The 20,077-nt window shown below is 41.1% G+C and overlaps 1 protein-coding gene across 1 annotated transcript; it reads right to left on the minus strand.

Annotated features, from left to right (window-relative positions):
- Positions 1 to 13,086: 13,086 nt before the first annotated feature.
- Positions 13,087 to 19,809, minus strand: LOC127668970 (beta-defensin 38-like). Its single transcript, XM_052162862.1, has 2 exons — positions 19,707 to 19,809; positions 13,087 to 13,217 (listed from the first exon to the last, which is right to left on the minus strand). Exons 1-2 carry the CDS (start codon positions 19,807 to 19,809, stop codon positions 13,087 to 13,089), a joined length of 234 nt encoding a protein of 77 aa, XP_052018822.1.
- Between the last annotated feature and the right edge of the window lie 268 nt (positions 19,810 to 20,077).

A 20,077-nucleotide genomic window follows, 5' to 3' on the forward strand; every position in this document is an offset into this window, starting at 1 on the left:
GGCTAACAGGCATAGCCCGAGGACATAGCAGGGCTCTAAGACGGTCAGGCCCTGGACTGCCCCCAGGCCCTGGGCTGCTTGGAGGGCCATCTGTGTGCCGACACGGCCAGGAGGTTGTTAGCCCAGCAGACTCTCCCAGCACTCTCAGGGAGCACGCACATGCCACCATCCTAGCCACCTGACAGACCCAATTAACATTCACAGCTGAGGGGAACTTTGCTCAGACATAGGCCTGCCAGGCTTTTGCCTAGACTCAGGGCCTGAGGAGCTAGGCTAGCCTTGTGTGCACCAACCCGGTTGGGAGTTCTGCTGCCCAGCAGAGTAATCAGCACGCAGAAAAGGTCCCTGCAGCATACAGCCTCAGCACTCCCTGAAGGAGCAAACAGGCACCATCTGGTTCACAGATACAATCTGGGGCAAAGAACACTAGGACTGCAAGGGCACCCAAGAGGAGGACAGCACATCAACAATCTGCAACAGGGGAAACCCTGCCATCCAGTGTTGCAGAAATAGCCCTAGAGCCTCTCAGTAGGCTGAAACACCAGCCAGAGACATGACCAATTAGCTCCAGAGAACAAGATGACAAAGGGCAAACGCAAGAATGCTACTAACAGAAATCTAGGCAATATGGCAGCATCTGAACCAAACTTTCCAACATCAACAAGTCTTGGTTATGCCAACACACCAGAGAAACAACATTTGGATTTAAAATCACTGTTCATGATGCTGCTAGAAGAACACAAAAAGGACATGAATGAATCTCTTAAAGAAATACAGGGGAACATGAATAAACTAGAAACTCGTATAATGGAAACACAAATATCACTTAAAGAAAAGCAGGAGAATAAGGCCCAAGAGATAGAAGCCAATAGAGAAGAAAGGCAAAAAAAAAAAAAAAAAAAAAAAAAAAAAAACTTAAAGAGATGCAGGAGAACTTGAGTGAACAGGCAGAAGTCATGAAAGAGGAAACACAAAAATCTCTTAAAGAATTACAGGAAGACACAAACAAAGAAATGATGGAACTGAGCAAAACCATCCTGGATCTAAAAACAAAAGTAGAAACAACTAAGAAATCACAAAGGGAGACAACTTTGGAGATAGAAAACCTTGAGAAGAAATCAGGGGCCATAGATGCAAATATAAACAACAGAATACAAGAGATGGAAGAAAGAATCTCAGATGCTGAAGATACCATAGAAACCATTGACTCAACTGTCAAAGAAAATGAAAAATGTAAAAAGCTTGTCTCCCAGAACATCCAGGAAATCCAGGATACAATGAGACCACCAAACCTAAGGATTATAGGGATAGATGAGAGTGAAGATTTACAACAGAAAGGGCCAGCAAATATCTTCAACAAAATTATGGAAGAAAACTTTCCTAACTTAAAGAGAGAGATGCCTATGAATATACAAGAAGCCTACAGAACTCCAAACAGACTGGACCTGAGCAGAAATACCTCCCGTCACATAATAATCAAAACCCCAAATGCACTAAACAAAGAAAGAATATTAAAGGCAGTAAGAGAGAAAGGCCAAGTAACATATAAAGGAAGACCTATCAGAATCACACCAGACTTCTCACCAGAGACCATGAAAGCTAGAAGATCCTGGGCAGATCTCATTCAGACTCTAAGAGAACACAAATGTCAGCCAAGACTACTATACCCAGCAAAACTCTCTTTCACCATAGATGGAGAAACCAAGATATTCCATGACAAAACCAAATTTGCACAATATCTTTCCACAAACCCAGCTCTGCAAAGAATAATAGGAGGAAAACTCCAATACAAGGAGGGAATCTACACCCTGGAAAAAGCAAGATAGTTACCTTCCTTCATCAAACCCAAAAGAAGATAACCACTCAAATATAAAAAGAACATCAAAAATGACAGGAAGTAATAATCACTATTCCTTAATATCTCTTAACATCAATGGTTTCAATTCCCCAATAAAAAGACATAGAGTAACAGAATGGATAAGGAAACAGGACCCTACAATTTGCTGCATACAGGAGGACACACCTCAGTGTCAAAGATAAAAACTACCTTAGAGTAAAAGGCTGGAAGACAATCTTACAAGCCAATGGTCACAGGAAACGAGCAGGAGTAGCCATTCTAATATCAGATAAAATTGACTTTCAACCTAAAGGCATTAAAAAAGAGACACAGAAGGACACTTCTTGCTGGTCAAAGGAAAAATCCACCAAGAAGAACTTTCAATTCTGAACATCTATGCGCCAAATGCAAGGGCACCCTCATTCATAAAAGAAACTTTACTAAAGCTCAAAGCACACATTTCACCTAACACAATAATTGTGGGGGACTTCAACACTCCACTCTTCTCAGTGGACCGATCAGGAAAACAGAAACTAAACAGGGACACAGTAAAACTAATTGAAGCTTTGGACCAATTGGATTTGACTGATATTTATAGAACATTTCACCCTAAAGCAAAAGAATATACCTTTTTCTCAGCCCCTCATGGTACCTTCTCCAAAATCGACCATATAATTGGACACAAGGCAGACCTCAACAAATATAAGATGATCGAACTAATCCTATGCCTCCTATCAGATCACTATGGTGTAAAAGTGATTTTCAATAGCAACAAAAACAACAGAAAGCCCACATACACATGGAGGCTGAATAATACTCTACTCAATGACACCTTGACCAAAGAAGAAATAAAGAAACAAATCAGAGACTTTTTAGAATTTAATGAAAATGAAGGCACAACATAACCAAAACTTTGGGACACAGTGAAAGCAGTGCTAAGAGGAAAACTCATAGCCCTGAGTGCCTCCAAAAAGAAAATGTAGAGAGCATACACTAGCAGCTTAACAACACACCTGAAAGTCCTGGAACAAAAAGAAGCCAATTCACCCAGGAGGGGTAGAAGACAGGAAATCATCAAACACAGGGCTGAAATCAATCAATTGGAAACAAAGAGAACCGTACAAAGAATCAACGAATCCAGGAGCTGGTTCTTTGAGAAAATCAACAAGATAGATAAACCCTTAGCCAGACTGACCAAAAGGCACAGAGAAAGTATCCAAATTAACAAAATTACAAATGAAAAGTTAGATATAACAACGGAAACTGAGGAAATCCAAAAAAATCATCAGATCCTACTACAAGAGCCTATACTCAACACAACTGGAGATTCTGAAGGAAATGGACAATTTCCTTGACAGATACCAAATTCCAAAATAAAATCAGGACCAAATAGATCATCTAAACAGTCCCATAACACCTAAAGAAATAGAAGGAGTCATAGAAAGTCTTCTAACCAAAAAAAAGCACAGGACCAGATGGTTTCAGTGCAGAATTCTATCAGACCTTCAAAGAAGAGTTAACAACAATACTCTTCAAATTATTCCACAAAATAGAAACAGAAGGAACACTACCCAAGTCCTTCTACGAAGCCACAATTACGCTGACACCAAAACCACACAAAGATCCAACAAAGAAAGAGAACTTCAGACCAATTTCTCTTATGAACATCGATGCAAAAGTACTCAATAAAATTCTAGCCAACCGAATCCAAGAACACATCAAAACGATCATCAACCATGATCAAGTAGGCTTTATCCCGGGAATGCAGGGTTGGTTCAATATACGGAAATCCATCAATGCAATCCACTACATAAACAAACTCAAAGAAAAAAACCACATGGTCATTTCATTGGATGCTGAAAAAGCATTTGAAAAAATTCAGCATTCTTTCATGCTTAAAATCTTGGAAAGAACAGGAATTCAAGGCCCATACCTAAACTGTATAGTAAAAGCAATATACAGCAAACCGGTAGCCAGCATCAAACTAAATGGAGAGAAACTTGAAGGAATCCCACTAAAATCAGGGACTAGACAGGGCTTCCCCCTTTCTCCTTATCTTTTCAATATTGTACTTGAGGTACTAGCTCTGGCAATTCGACAAAATAAGGAGGTGAAAGGAATACAAATTGGAAAGGAAGAAGTCAAACTATCATTATTTGCAGATGACATGATAGTCTACCTAAGTGACCCAAAAAAATTCCACTAGAGAACTCCTACAGCAGATAAACAACTTGAGCAAAGTGGCAGATTATAAAATCAACACAAGCAAATCAGGGGCCTTCCTATACTCAAAGGATAAGCAGGCTGAGAAAGAAATTAGGGAAATGACCCCCTTCACAATAGCCACAAACAGTATAAAGTATCTTGGGGGTGACTCTTACCAAACATGTGAAAGATCTTTATGACAAGAACTTCAAGACTCTGAAGAAGGAAATGGAAGAAGACCTCAAAAAATGGGAAAACCTCCCATGCTCATGGATCGGTAGAATCAATATAGTTAAAATGGCCATTTTGACAAAAGCAATATACAGATTCAATACAATACCCATCAAAATCCCAACTCAATTATTCACAGAGTTAGAAAGAGCAATTATGAAATTCATCTAGAATAACAAAAAGCCCAGGATAGCTAAAACTATTCTCAGCAACAAAATAAATTCTGGGGGAATCAGTATCCCTGACCTCAAGCAATACTACAGAGCAATAGTGCTAAAAACTGCATGTTATTGGTACAGTGACAGGCAGGCAGATCAATGCAACAGGATTGAAGATCCAGAAATGAACCCACACACCTATGGCCACTTGATCCTCGACAAAGAGGCTGAAAACATCCAATGGAAAAAAGATAGCCTTTTCAACAAATGGTGCTGGTTCAACTGGAGGTCAGCATGCAGAAGAATGCGAATTGATCCATCCTTGTCTCCTTGTACTAAACTCAAATCCAAATGGATCAAGGACCTCCACATAAAGCCAGACACTCTGAAGCTAATAGAAAAGAAACTGGGGAAGACCCTTGAGGACATCGGTACAGGGAGAAAGTTTCTGAACAGAACACCAATAGCATATGCTCTAAGATCAAGAATTGAAAAATGGGACCTCATAAAATTACAAAGTTTCTGCAAGGCAAAGGACACCATCAGGAGGACACATCGGCAACCAACAAATTGGGAAAAGATCTTCACCAACCCTACATCAGATAGAGGGCTAATATCCAATATATATAAAGAACTCAAGAAGTTAGACTCCAGAAAACCAAACAACCCTATTAAAAAATGGGGTACAGAGTTAAACAAAGAATTCTTAACTGAAGAACTTTGGATGGCGGAGAAGCATCTTAAAAATGCTCAACTTCATTAGTCATTAGGGAAATGCAAATCAAAACAACCCTGAGATTTCACCTTACACCAGTCAGAATGGCTAAGATTAAAAATTCAGGAGACAGCAGGTGTTGGAGAGGGTGTGGAGAAAGAGGAACACTCCTCCACTGCTGCTGGGGTTGCAAATTGGTACAACCACTGTGGAAATCAGTCTGGCCGTTCCTCCGAAAACTGGGCACCTCACTTCCAGAAGATCCTGCTTTACCACTCCTGGGCATATACCCAGAGTATTCCCCACCATGGAATAAGGATACTTGCTCTACTATGTCCATAGCAGCCCTATTTATAATTGCCAGATGCTGGAAAGAACCCAGGTATCCATCAACAGAAGGGTGGATGCAAAAATCTGGTATATCTACACAATTGGGTACTATTCAGTCATTAGAAACAATGAATTCATGATATTCTTAGGCAAATGGATGGAGCTAGAGAACATCATACTAATTCAGGTGACCCAGACTCAAAAGTCGAATCATGGTATGCACTCACTAATAAGTGGATATTAACCTAGAAAACTGGTATACCCAAAACATAATCCACACATCAAATGAGGTACAAGAAGAAAGGAGGAGTGGCCCCTTGTTCTGAAAGACTCAGTGAAGCAGTATTTGGCAAAACCAGAACGGGGAAGCGGGAAGGGGTGGGTGGGAGGACAGGGGGAGAGAAGGGGGCATATGGGACTTTCAGGGAGTGGGGGCTAGAAAAGGGGAAATCATTTGAAATGTAAATAAAAAAATATATCGAATAAAGAAAAAAGAATAAAAGTGCTATGAATAGTTGAATAGCCTTTGTGAGATGTCGGAGCATCTTTTGGGTATATGCCCAGGTGCCTGGGGCCAGCCCTCGTTGTTCTTTGTTATTGTTGATTTTTCTAGAGGCAGTTGTCCCACTTCCTGGTCTCTCCTCCAAAAACCTCTCCCTTCCCCCTCCCCTTTGCCTTAAAGAGGGTGCTCCTCAACCCACCCACCTACCCACTCCAGGCTCACCCATCCAGCATCCCTTTTGATAGGACAACAAGGAAGCATCCCTTCCACAGGACCTAATACCTCTCCTCCCATTGATGCCAGATATGGCAGTCCTCTGCTACATATGTAGTGGGAGCCATGGACCCATCCATGTATACTCTTTGGTTGTTTAATCCCTGGGAGCTCTGTGGGTTCCAGTAGGTTAATATTGTTGTTCTTTCTATGGGGTTTCAATTCCCTTCAACTCCTTCAGTCCTTCCCTAACTCTTCCCTTAAGGTCCCTAGTCTCAGCCCAGTGGTGGCTGTGAACTTCATCTGTCTTAGTCAGGTGCTGGCAGAACTTCTCAGTGGATAGCCATACCAGACTCCTGTCTGTAAGCACTTCTTGTTAGCAATAATGTAGAGGTTTTGTGTCTGCAGTTGGGATGGATCCAAAGGTGGAGTGATGTCTGGATGACCTGTCTTTTGATCTCTAGTCCATTTTTTGTCCCTGAGTTTTCTTTAGACAGGAACAATTTTGGGTTAAAATATTTGAGATGTGTGGGTGGCCCCATCACTCCATTGGGTGACATGTCTAATTACTAGAGAGGGTCTCTTCAGGTTCTATCTCCCATATATTGTGTATTTCAGCTAATGCCATCTGGTTTGGGTCCTGGGGTATTCCTCTTGCATCCCCGGCATCTGGGACTTTCTAGTGATTTCCCTCATTCCCTACCTCCAAATGCTAGCTACTTATATTTATTCATTCTCTTGGCCCTCTGGACTTCTCTCCTGTCTCTTCTCATACCTGGTCCTGCCCCCTTTTTCCCTGCCCCTTCCCTCTCTCACCCAGTTCCCTGGCTCCCTCTGCCTCCTGTGATTTCTATGTTCCCCCTTCTAAGTAGGATTTAAGCATCTAGACTTTGGCCTTTCTTTTTGTTAAGATTCATATGCTCTGTGAGTTGTATCATGGGTATTCTGAACTTTTGGACTAATATCCACATATCAGTGAGGATACTATACCACATACTATGAATGTCCTTTTGGGTCTAGGTTACCGCACTCAAGTTCCATTCATTTCTCTACAAAATTCATGAAGTCATTTTTAATAGCTGAATATTATTCCAATATGTAAATGTACCACATCTTCTGTATCCATTCTTCCATTGAGGGACGTCTGGGTTGCTTCCATCTTCTAACTATTATAAATAAGGCTATTATGAGCATAGTGGAGCATGTGTCCTTATATGTTGGAGCATCTTTTGGGTATATGTCCAGGAGTGGTATAGCTGGGTCCTCAAGTAGAACTATTTCCAATTTTCTGAGGAACTGACAGATTAATTTCCAAAGTGGTTGTACCAGTTTGCAGTCCTACCAGCAATGGAGGAGTGTTCCTTTTTTTCCACATCCTCACCAGCATGTGCTGTTACTTGAGCTTTTGATATTAGCCATTCTGATTTGTATAGGGTGGAATCTCAGGGTCATTTTGATTTGTGTTTTCATGATGACTAAGGATATTGAACAATTCTTTAGGTGCTTGGGGACCATTCAAGATTCCTCAGTTGAGAATTATTTGTTTAGCTCTGTATCCTATTTTTTTAGTTGGGTTATTTGGTTTTCTGGAGTCTAACTTTCTGAGTTCTTTGTTTATTTTGGATATTAGCCTTCTATCAGATGTAGGGTTGTTATAGCTCTTTCCCAAATCTATAGGTTTCCCCAATCTATAGGTTGATATTTTGTCCTGTTGACAGTTTCCTTTGCCTTATTGAAGCTTTTCAGTTTCATGAGTTCCCACTTATCAATTCTTGATCTTAGAGCCTGAGTTATTGGTGTTCTGTTCAAGAAAATTTCCCTTGTGCAGATGTGTTTCAGGCTCATTCCCACTTTCTCTTCTGTTAGATTCAGCATATTTGGTTTTATGTTGAGGTCCTTGATCCACTTAGACTTGAGCTTTGTACAAGAAAATAAATATGGATAAATTTTCATTCTTCCACACGCAGACTGCCAGTTAGACCAGCACCATTTATTGAAGATGCTTTCTTTTTTCCCACTGTATGGCTTTGGTTTCTTTGTCAAAGATCAAGTGGCCATAAGTGTATGGGTTTATTTCTGGGTCTTCAATTTTATTCCATTGATCTACCTGCCTTTTTCTGTACCAATAAATGTGGTTTCTATCACTATTGCTCTGTAGTTTAGATTGAGGTCAGGGATAGTGATATCTCCAGAAGTTCTTTTATTGTTCAAAATTGTTTTCACTATGCTGGGTCTTTTGTTTTTCCAGATGAAGTTGAGACTTGTTCTTTCTATGAGTGAAGAACTGTTTTGAAATCTTGAAGGCGATTGCATTGAATCTGTAGAATGCTTTTGGTAGGATGACCATTTTTACTATGTTAATCCTACCAATCCATGAGCATGGGAGATCTTTACATCTTCTGAGGTCTTCTTTGATTTCTTTTTTCAGGGATCTGAAGTTCTAGCCCTACAGATCTTTTATTTTTTTGGTCAAAGTTACACCAAGTTATTTTATACTATTTGTGACTATTGTGAAGGGTGTGGTTTCCATTAATTCTTTCTCAACCCATGTGTCCTTTGTATAAAGAAAACCTACTGATTTGTTTGAATTAATTTTATATCCAGCCACTTTGCTGAAGTTATTAGCTGTAGTTCTATGGTAGATTTTTTGGGGGGGTGGATCACTTATGTATACTATCACATCATCTATAAATAGTGATACCTTGACTTTTTCTTTCCAACTCATATCCCTTTGATCTCCCTTTGTTATTTTATTGTTCTAGTTAGAACTGTAAGTACTATATTAAATAGGGAGAGAGTGGGCAGCCTTGTCTTGTCCCTGATATTAGTGGGATTGCTTCTATTTTCTTTCCATTTAATTTGATGTTGGCTGTTGGTTTGCTATATATCTTCTATTATGTTTAGGTACCTTCCATGAATTCCTGATCTTTCCAGGACTTTTAACATGAAGGTGTGTTGTATTTTTTGAAGGGTTTTACAGTATTTTATGAGATGATCATGTGGGGTTTCCCTTTGAGTTTGTTTATATAGGGTATTATGTTAATGAATTTTTGTATATTCAACCATCCCTGCATCTCTGGGATGAAGCCTACTTGTTCATGATGAATAAGTGTTTTGATGTGTTCTTGGATTTGGTTTGCTAGGATTTTATTAAGAATTTTTGCTTCAATAGTGAAATTGGTAAGTGAAATAGTGAAATCATAAGTGAAATTGGTCTTGAAGTTCTCTTTTTTTGGAGTCTTTGTGTGCTTTAGGTATCAGAGTAACTAGGAATTAGGTAGTGTTCTTTCTGGTTCTATTTTGTGGAAGAATTTGAGGAGTGATGGTGTTAGCTCTTTTTAAAAATATTTTTATTTTCTATATTCTTTGTTTACATTCCAAATGATTTCTCCTTTCCCAGATCCGCCCCCCCCCAAATGTCCCATAAACCTTCTTCTCTCTACCCATTCTCCAATCACCTCTCTCCTTTTTCTCTGTCCTGATACTCCCCTCCAATACTAGATCAATCCTTTCCAGGATCAGGACCCTCTCCATACTTCTTCACGGGAGTCATTTGTTATGCAATTTGTGCCTTGGGTATTTAGGGCTTCTGGGCTAATTAATATCCACTTATCAGAGATTGCATTCCATGTGTATTCTTTTGTGACTGGGTTACCTCACTTAGGATGATATTTTCCAGATCAAACCATTTGCCTAAAAATTTTGTGAATTCATTGTTTCTAATTGCTGAGTAGTATTCCACTGTGTAAATATACCACATTTTCTGTATCCATTCCTCCTTTGAAGGGCATCTGTGTTCTTTCCAGCTTCTGGCTATTATAAATAAGGCTGCTATGAACATAATGGAGCATGTGTCTTTATTGCATGCCAGGGAATCCTTTGGGTATATGCCCAGGAGAGGTATAGCAGGGTCCTCCAGAAGTGTCATGTCCAGTTTTCTGAGGAACCTCCAGACTGATTTCCAAAGTGGTTGTACCATTTTACAGGCCCACCAGCAGTGGAGGAGTGTTCCTCTTTCTCCACATCCTTGCCAACACGTGCTGTCTCATGAGTTTTGGACCTTAGCCTTTCTGACTGGTGTAAGGTAAAATCTCAGGGTTGTTTTGATTTGCATTTCCCTAATGACTAATGATGTTGAGCACTTCCTGAATAGAACACCAATAGCTTATGCTCTAAGATCAAGAATTGACCAATGGGACCTCATAAAACTACAAAGTTTCTGTAAGGCAAAGGACACTGTCAAAAGGACAAAACTTCAACCAACAGATTGGGAAAGGATCTTCACCAACCCTGAATCCTACAGAGGGCTAATATCTAATATGTACAAAGAACTCAAGAAAGTAGAACCCAGAGAACCAAATAACACCATTAAAATGTGGGGTACAGAGCTAAACAAAGAATTTTCGCATGAAGAACTTCGGAGAGCTGAGAAACACCTTAAGAAATGTTCAACATCATTAATCATTAGGGAAATGCAAATCAAAACAACCCTGAGATTTCACCTCACACCAGTCAGAATGGCTAAGATCACAAACTCAGGAGACAGCAGGTGTTGGCGAGGATGTGGAGAAAGAGGAACACTCCTCCACTGCTGGTGGGAATGCAAGATGGTGCAACCACTTTGGAAATCAGTCTGGCTGTTCCTCAGAAAACTGGGCTTGACAGTTCCTGAGGACCCTGTTATACTACTCCTGGGCACATATCCAGAGGATTCTTCAGCATGCAATAAGGACACATGCTCCACTATGTTCATAGCAGCCCTATTTGTAGTAGCCAGAAGCTGGAAAGAACCTAGGTGTCCTTCAACGGATGAATGGATACAAAAAATGTGGTATATTTACACAATGGAGTACTATTCCGTCATTAGAAACAATGAATTCATGAAATTCTTAGACAAATGAATGGAGCTGGAGAACATCATACTAAGTGAGGCAACCCAGTCTCAAAAGATCAATAATGGCATGCACTCATTGATAAGTGGGTATTAGCCTAGAAACTTTGAATACCCAAGACATAATCCACAAATTAAATGAAGTCCAAAAACAATGGAGGAGTGGCCCCTGGTTCTGGAAAGACTCAGTACAAGAGTATAGGGGAATTCCAGAACAGGGAAGTGGGAAGGGGTGGATGGAGGAGCAGGGGAGGGAAGATGGTTTATCAGACTTGCGGGGAGTGGGGACCCAGAAAAGGGGAAATTATTGGAAATGTAAATAAAAATATATCAATAAAAAAAAAGAATGGGTCAATTCACATTCTTCTGCATGCTGACCTCCAATTGAACCAGCACCATTTGTTGAACAGGCTATCTTTTTTTCCACTGGATGTTTTTGGATACTTTGTCGAAGATCAAGTGACTATAGGTGCATGGATTCATTTCTGGGTCTTCAATTCTATTCCATTGGTACACTTGCCTGTCACTGTGCCAATACCATGCAGTTTTTAACACTATTGCTCTGTAGTATTGCTTGAAGTCAGGGATACTGATTCCCCCTGAATTTCTTTTGTTGTTGAGAATAGTTTTAGCTATCCTGGGTTTTTTGTTATTCTAGATGAATTTGAGAATTGACTTTTCTAATTCTGTGAAGAACTGAGTTGGGATTTTGATGGGGATTGTGTTGAATCTGTACTTTGCTTTTGCCAAGATGGCCATTTTAACTGTATTAATCCTGTAAATCCACAAGCATGGCAGATTTTTCCATTTTCTGAGGTCTTCTTCAATTTCCTTCTTCAGTGACCTGAAGTTCTTGTCGTGTAGATCTTTCACTTGTTTGCTTAGAGTCACACCAAGATACTTTATATTGTTTGTGGCTATTGTGAAGGGTGTCATTTCCCTAACTTCTTTCTCAGCCTGCTTATCCTTTGAGTATAGGAAGACAACTGATTTTCTTGAGTTGATTTTATAACCAGTCACTTTGCTGAAGTTGTTTATCAGCTATAGGAGTTCTCTGGTGGAGGTTTTCAGGTCACTTAAGTAAACTATCATGTCATCTGCAAATAGTGATAATTTGACTTCTTCCTTTCCAATTTGTATCCCCTTATGTTGTCTAATTGCTCTAGCTAGAAGTTCAAGTAGTATATTGAAAAGATATGGAGAGAGAGTACAGCCCTGAATACTTTGATCCTTCTTAGAATGGGGAACAAAGTACCCATTGGAGTAAATACAGATACAAAGTTTGACACAGAGACTGAAGGAAAGGCCATTCAGAGCCTGCCCCACCCGGGGATCCATCCCATATTCAGTTACCCAACCCAGGCACTATTGTAGATGCCAAGAAGTACTTTCTGACATGAGTCTGATATAGCTGTCTCCTGGGGCGCTTTGTCTGAGCCTGACAAAGACAGAGGCAGATGCTTACATATAACCTTTGGGCTTAGCATGGGTTTCCCTATAGAGGAGATAAAGATCTGAAGGAAATTAGGGGTTTGCAACTTCATTAGAAGAACTATAATATCAACCAAGCATACCTCCAAGAGCTTTCCAGGAACTAAACCACCATCCAAAGAGTACACATGGAGGGACCCATGGCTCCAGCCACAAATGTAGCAGAGCATGGCCTTGTCAGACATCAATGAGAGGAGAGGCCCTTGGACCTGTAAATGCTGGTTGCCCTATTGCAGGGGATTTCCATGACAGGGAAGCAGGAGTGGGTGGGTTAGTGAGCGGGGGTGGGGGGGGGGAGGGGAGGGGGGTGTGGGGTATGGGGGGTGTGGGGAGTGGGGGTGTGGGGCGTAGGGAGTGGGAATGGGATAGGGGGTTTTCGGAAGGGAAACAAGGAAAATGGATAACATTCCAAATATAAATAAAGAAAATATCTAGAAAAAAAGAAGCAACACCTCAGTGTGTTTATTTTTTTTAAAGCATTGATTCCATATTTTTTATGTGACTTCTTGTATATTAATAGCATTTTTGACAACACTTGCCTTTTCCTTTATAACAGGAGCCAACAAAAATATACAACCATGGACTTTCAAAGTAGTGACAGAAACCTTTTCTTTGGATACATTCTTTTGTATCATGGCCAAAAGCTGTTAGAAAAGAAAAGAACAGAAAAACCTTAGTCTCTTGGCTATCACTGTGGTCACATTTAGCACTCTGATGATCATATAAGAGTTCAATACAAAGTACATACAAAAGAAATAATTTTATAACTTGTATCCTGGACATGTAATAAAATATGAGATGTCTTGAACTAACACACCAGGGAGAGTCCCACAGCTAAATATCCACATAGATTGTGGTTTTTACTTTAGAAAACAATTGTAGAATACTTTCTTTTCTATTCATTTTGAGACAGGGTATCACTCTATAGGCCTCACTGGCTTGGAATTCATTATGTATTTCAGGATGGCTTTGACTCATCCTCTTAGATGTTGGGATTATAGGAAGAACCATGATCTTTGGCTGTAGAAAATTCTCATCACCACAAACTCTTCAGTGGGACTGTGATGCTATGGTGGTGGGAGGAAAGGGAGTGGCACTCGACTTTCCCATCCCAGAACTTCCTCAAAGATGCATCACAGCTTAACCCATCTACTTCCTAACACTAAACCCATCTTTTTGAGTTCTGTATCATAGCTTTTCTCTACATTTTGGGGGTTCTGTCTTTTCTTGTGTATGATTGTTGAAAGAGCAATGCTCTAAATCTAACATTGATCTCTATAATGATCATCCCTAATCAGACCCTTCAGAGGTTACCATATCCAGATTTTGTTTCCTTTTATGGAGCTGGTGGATGCTGGCATGACTCCAAGAGGATGCTTTGTGTATTCTATGTTCCCTGGTGAAATACTTGCACTAGGATGAGCAATAGAGATCAAGTTTTGAAAGCATATTGCTGAGTTTGTTTTTCTTAATGGCATCATTAATCTGTATATATACATATATGTATATATGTTTCTCCTCTTTAATGTTGATAAATTTTAATTGTTTTAAATTATTGGCTTGACAGAGTCTCAAGAGTCACTTGGAAAAAGGGCCTCCGTTATGTCTGTTGAGATTATCTTGGTTGTGTTAATCAGTGTGAGATAATCCATTTTAACTGTGCATTGGACGATTCTCAGGCACACATCATGGATCATATAAATGGAGAAAATGAGGAATAATGAACTCCTTCGTTGCTCTCTGATTTTGGACTATGGCTTATTGAAGTTTCTTTTTTAGTTTCTATGGAAAAATATCCTGAGAAAAGCAACTTATGAGAGAAAGGGCTTAGTTCATAATTACATGTTACAATTTATTAGTACAAAAATATCAAGGTGGCAGGAAGTTGAAGAAATTAGTTGTCATAACCACAATCAAAAGAAGAGAGGAGAGAGAAGAGGGACAGAGAGACAGAGAGAGAGAGATAGAAAGAGAGAGAGAGAGAGAGAGAGAGACAGAGAGACAGAGAGACAGAGAGACAAAGAGAGAGAGAGGAGAGAGAGAGAGAGAGAGAGAGAGAGAGAGAGAGAGAGAGAGACGGACAGACGGACAGACAGAATACATACACTTTGAGAGACAAAGAAATAGGAGAGGACAGTCAGAGAGACAGAGTGAGAGAGAGAGAGAGAGTTCAAGAGAGGGAGACAGCAAGCAAGGGAGAGAGTAAGACAGTGAGATAGTTACTATTAGCAAGATAGATGGATGATAGATGATAGATAGATACATGATAGATAGATGATAGATAGATAGATGATAGATAGATGATAGATAAATAGATGATAGATAGGTAGATAGATAGGTAGATAGATGGACGAATAGATAGATGATAGATGGATGGATAGATGGATAGATAGATAGATAGATAGATAGAGAACTTGCATGCCACTGCTTAGTTCCCTTTCTGCAGTCTTTTACAGTTCAGGCCCTAAACCCTGGAGATGGTGACAATTTTTAATGGGCAGGTCTTCTTACTTCAGTTAATGCAACAAAGACAATCACCTATAGATAACCTAGACAATACCTAATTGATATTCTTTTCCCATGCCATTATAGATTGTGTCAAGTAGACAACAGTATCCATTAGGTGGATACAGTGTGACTACCTACTTTAGTTCCCATTGCCCTGGCTTCCCTGCCACAGTGTATCATGTACTAAACTGGGAGATAAACTTTTTTCCATTTGTTGTTTTTTCAGACTATCATATCACATCAGAAAAATAAACCAAGGCAATGGCTAAGCAGAAGAGGTTTAATAGAATAGGTCTATTTTAGAGCCAAGGAGAGACTGAGAACTCAGTTCACTCAATGCCTCCCTGATATAACAGATGACAAATGTGTCCCCCAGGGAGCTCCGAAGGTGTACGCTGCTGTGACCTCCCCTGTGTTCCGCACACTCCGCTGGGCAGCCGATTTCCCCAACCTTGCTGGCGCACACTAGGTTAGCCTTGTCGCCCAGGCCCTGAGTCCAGGCAAAAGCCTGGGAGGCCAAGGTCCGAGCAAAGTTCCCCTAGGGCTATGACTGTTAATTGGGTCTGCCAGGTGACCCGGATGGCGGGCGTGCGCGTCCGCGCTCCCCAAAAGCACCGGGAGAGTCTGTTGTGCTAATAACCTCCTGGGTGGGTTGACACACAGATGGCCCACCAAGCCGCCCAGTTCTTGGGGTCAGTCCTGTGCCTTTTGGGGCCTAGACCCCCGTTTTGTTAGCCTCAGGCTACGCTTGTTAGCAGTCTCTGCCCTCCCGAGCACTCTGGGTCCTGTAGGCAAAATGGCGGCTTGTGCGCCGGCCAGGGCAAAAAAAACTCCTGGCTGGGTTGGCTCCCCGATGGCCACTCGAACAGCCCAGGGCCTGGGTGCAGGCCAACGCCCGTCAGGCTCAGACCCCTGCGGTGTTGGGCCTAGGATTATGTTTGTGTACCTCAGTCTGTCCGATCTCTGGATCCCGGAATCAAGATGGAGGTGAGTCTCTCCTGACTGGCGGGAAGCCGAGTTCTGAAGTGAATGATCGTTTTGATATGTTCTTGGATTGGATTGGCAAGAATTTTTTTTTTTTATCTATAGAATACAGGAAGTGTATTCTTTTTTTTTTATTTTTATTCGATATAATTTATTTACATTTCAAATGATTTCCACTTTTCTAGACCTCCACTCCCCGAAAGTCCCTTAAGTCCCCTTCTCTTTCCCTGTCCTCCCACCCACCCCTTCCCACTTCCCCGTTCTGGTTTTGCCAAAAACTGTTTCACTGAGTCTTTCCAGAACCAGGGGCCACTCCTCCTTTCTCCTTGTACCTCATTTGATGTGTGGATTATGTTTTGGGTATTCCAGTTTTCTAGGTTAATATCTCAAAGAACCAGCTCCCGGTTTTCTTGATTCTTTTTATGGTTCTCTTTGTTTCCACTTGATTGATTTCTGCCCTGAGTTTGATGATTTCCTGGGGGAATTAGCTTCTTTTTTGTTCCAGAGCTTTCAGGTGTGCCATTAAGCTCCAAGTGTACGCTCTCTCCTCTTTCTTTTAAGAGGCACTCAGGGATATGAGTTTTCCTTTTAGCACTACTTTCATTGTGTTCCATAGATTTGGGTATGTTGTGCCTTCATTTTCATTAAATTCTAAAATCTTTGATTTTTTCTTTATTTCTTCTTTGGACAAGGTATCATTGAGTAGAGTATTGTTCAGCCTCCATGTGCATGTGGGCTTTCTGTTCTTTTTGTTGCTATTAAAGACCACTCTTACTCCATAGTGATCTGATAGATGCATGGGATTATTTTGATCTTCTTATCTTTGTTGAGATCTGTCTTGTGACCAATTATATGGCTGATTTTGGAGAAGAAACCATGAGGTGCTGAGAAAAAGGTATATTCTTTTGCTTTAGAATGAAATGTTCCATATATATCTGTTAAATCCAATTGGTCCAATGCTTCAATTAGTTTCACTGTGTCCCTGTTTAGTTTGTTTTCCTGATCAGTCTATTGAAGATAGTGGAGTGTTGAATTCACCCACAAATATTGTGTTAGGTGTAATATGTGCTTTGAGCTTTAGTAAATTTTCTTTTACAAATGAGGGTGTCCTTGCATTTGGAGCATAGATGTTCAGAATTGAGAGTTCTTCTTTGTGGATCTTTCCTTTGACCAACAAGAAGTGTCCATCCGTGTCTCTTTTGATGACTTTAGGTTGAAAGTCAAAAAGACCCCTATTCTCCTGAATTTCTTTAAGTGATCTTTGTGTTTCCATTGTAAGGGCTTCTAACTTATTCGTGTTCCCCTGTATTTCTTTAAGAGATTTATTTATGTACGATTTGTGTTCCTCTAATAGCCTCACAACCAGTGATTTTAATTCCAAGTCTTGTTTTTCTGGTGTGTTGGGGTATCCAGGACTTGCTGTTGTTGAGAATTGGGTTCAGATGCTGCCATACTGCCTTGATTTCTGTTAGAAACATTCCTACGTTTGCATTTTGCCATCTGGTTATCTCTGGCATTAGTTGGTCTTGTTGTCACTGGCTGGTATTTGAACCTCCTGTGAGCCTGTAAGGATATTTCTGCACCACTGGATGCTGGGTTTCCCCTGGCACAGATTGCTGATGTGCTGCCCTCCTCTTGGGTGCCCTTGGAACCCTGGTGTGTCTTGCCCCAAGCAATGCTATACTTGGGTTGTCTCTGTGAACCTGACGCTGTCTGTCTGTTCCATCAGGGAGTGAAGATGGCAGTTGCTGCGGGGGACCTTTTCTAAGTGCCGATCACTCTGTAGGGCAAATTACCCCTGACAGGGTTGGCTCACAGATGGCCGCAGAGCTGCCCAGGCCCTGGGTACAGGCAAAAGCCTGACAGGCTGAGACCTAAGTGATATTAGCCTCGGGCTAAGACTGCATAGCTGGAACTGTCTGTTAGATCTCATTGATGTCTGGGAGCCATGATGGTATAGCGCTCCTCCAAGTACTGGGCAGTCTTGGTATATTCTTTATTTACATTGCAAATGTTGTCCCCTTTTCTGATTCCCCCTCTCCACTGAAAATCCTATCAGCCATCTCCCTTTCCCCAATCAACCCTCACCCACTTCCCTGTCCTGGTATTCCTCTACACTATGGCATCAAGTCTTTCTAGGATAGAGGGCCTCTCCTCCCTTTGGTGTCTAAAAAGACCCTATTCTCCTGCCGATGTGTCTGGAGCCATGGGTAACTCCATGTGTACTCTTTAGTTGATGGTTTTGTCCCTGGGAGCTCTGGGAGTACTGTTCCTCTTGTGATGTTGCAAATCCTGTCAGCTCCTTGCGTCCTTTCTCTAGTTCCTCCATTGGGGATCCTGTGCTCACCTCAAGGGCTGGTTGAGAGTGTCCTCTTCTGTATTTGTCATGCACTAGGAGAGCCTCCTAGGTGATAGCTATATCCGGCTCCAGTCAGCCAGCACTTGTGGGCATTCACAATAGTGTCTGGGTTTTGTAACTGTGTATAGGATGCATCCTGGGTGGGGTAGTCTCTGGATGGTCTTTCCCTCAGACTCTGCTCAACCTTTTGTCTTTGTAACTCCTTCTGTGGGTATTTTTCCCCCTTTCTACAAAGGACCCAAGGATCCATACTTTGTTTTTCCTACTTCTTGGGCATCATTTGATATGTGAATTGTGTCTTGTGTATTCCAATCTTCTAGGCTAATACCCATTTATCAGTGAGTGCACACCATGAGTGTTCTTTTGTGATTGGGTTACCTCACTCAGTATGATAGTTTCCAGTTCCATCTACTAGCATAAGACCAGACACACTGAAACTAATAGAAAAGAAACTTGGGAAGAGCCTTGAACACACGGGCACAGGGGAAAGTTTCCAGAACACCAATAGCCTACACCCTAAGAACAAGAATTGACAAATTGGACCTCATAGAATTACAAAGTTTCTGTAAGGCAAAGAATATGATCAATAGGACAAAATGACAACCAACAAATTGGGAAAAGATCTTTGCCAACCCTACATCTGACAGAGGGTTAATATCAATATATACAAAGAGCTCAAGAAGTTAGACTCCAGAGAACCAAATAACCCTATTAAAAATGGGGTACAGAGCTAAACAAAGATTTTTCACCTGAGGAATATTGAATGGATGAGAAGCACCTAAAGAAATGTTCAACATCCTTAGTCATCAGGGAAATGCATATCAAGAGAACCCTGAGATTTCATCTCACATCGGTCAGAATGCCTAAAATAAAAAACTCAGGAGACAGCAGGTGCTGGAGAAGTTTTGGAGAAAAAGCAAACACTCCTCCACTGCTGGCCAGATTGCAAGCTGGTACAACCACTCTGGAAATCTGTTTGGCAGTTTCTCAGAAAACTGGGCATCATACTATGGGAGGACCCTGCTATACCACTCTTGGGCATATACCTGGAGGATTCTCCAGAATGTAATAAGGACACAGGCTCCACTCTATTCATAGCAGCTTTATTTATAACAGCCAGAAGCTGGAAAGAACCCAGATGTCCCTCAACAGAGGAATGAATACAGAAAAAGTGCATATACACATTGGAGTACTATTCAGCCATTAAAAGCAATGAATTCATGTGTTGGTTGTTGATTGGTCATTCCCTCAGTCTCTGTTCCTTCCCCCATGCCTGCATTACTTGTAAACAGGACAAATTCTGGGTTGAAAGTTTGTGTAGGTGCATTGGTGTCTCTATCACTCTGCTGGGGTTCCTGTTTGGATACAGAAGGTGGCCTATTCATGATCTATATCCCCAGTGCAGTGAGTCACAGCTAAGGTCACCCCCACTGATTCTTGGGTGCCTCCCTTATCCAAGATCTCTGTCTCATCCTGGAGATCCTCCCCCCCTCTTGCCCTCATCAGTTGTAGATTTCCATTCATTCTCATGGTCATTTAGTTATCGTTCCTGTCTCTCCCAACACCTGATCCTGAACATCCCATTCCTCATTCCTTCTTTCACCCTGTTCCCTCTCTCCATCTGCCTCTTATGACTGTTGTATTCTCCCTTCT

This window comes from Apodemus sylvaticus, chromosome 18 (genome assembly GCF_947179515.1).
Source record: "Apodemus sylvaticus chromosome 18, mApoSyl1.1, whole genome shotgun sequence".
NCBI classification, from domain to species: Eukaryota; Metazoa; Chordata; class Mammalia; order Rodentia; family Muridae; genus Apodemus; species Apodemus sylvaticus.

Bases quoted from the DNA above. Each gene is read 5' to 3' on its own strand.
- LOC127668970 (XM_052162862.1), bottom strand. From the start codon at position 19,809: ATGAATAGGCCACCTTCTGTATCCAAACAGGAACCCCAGCAGAGTGAT. The intron at 13,218-19,706 runs GTAATGCAGGCA...CTTTTCTAACAG, and splicing joins AGAATTTGTCCTGTTTACAA to CTTTTGGCCATGATACAAAA.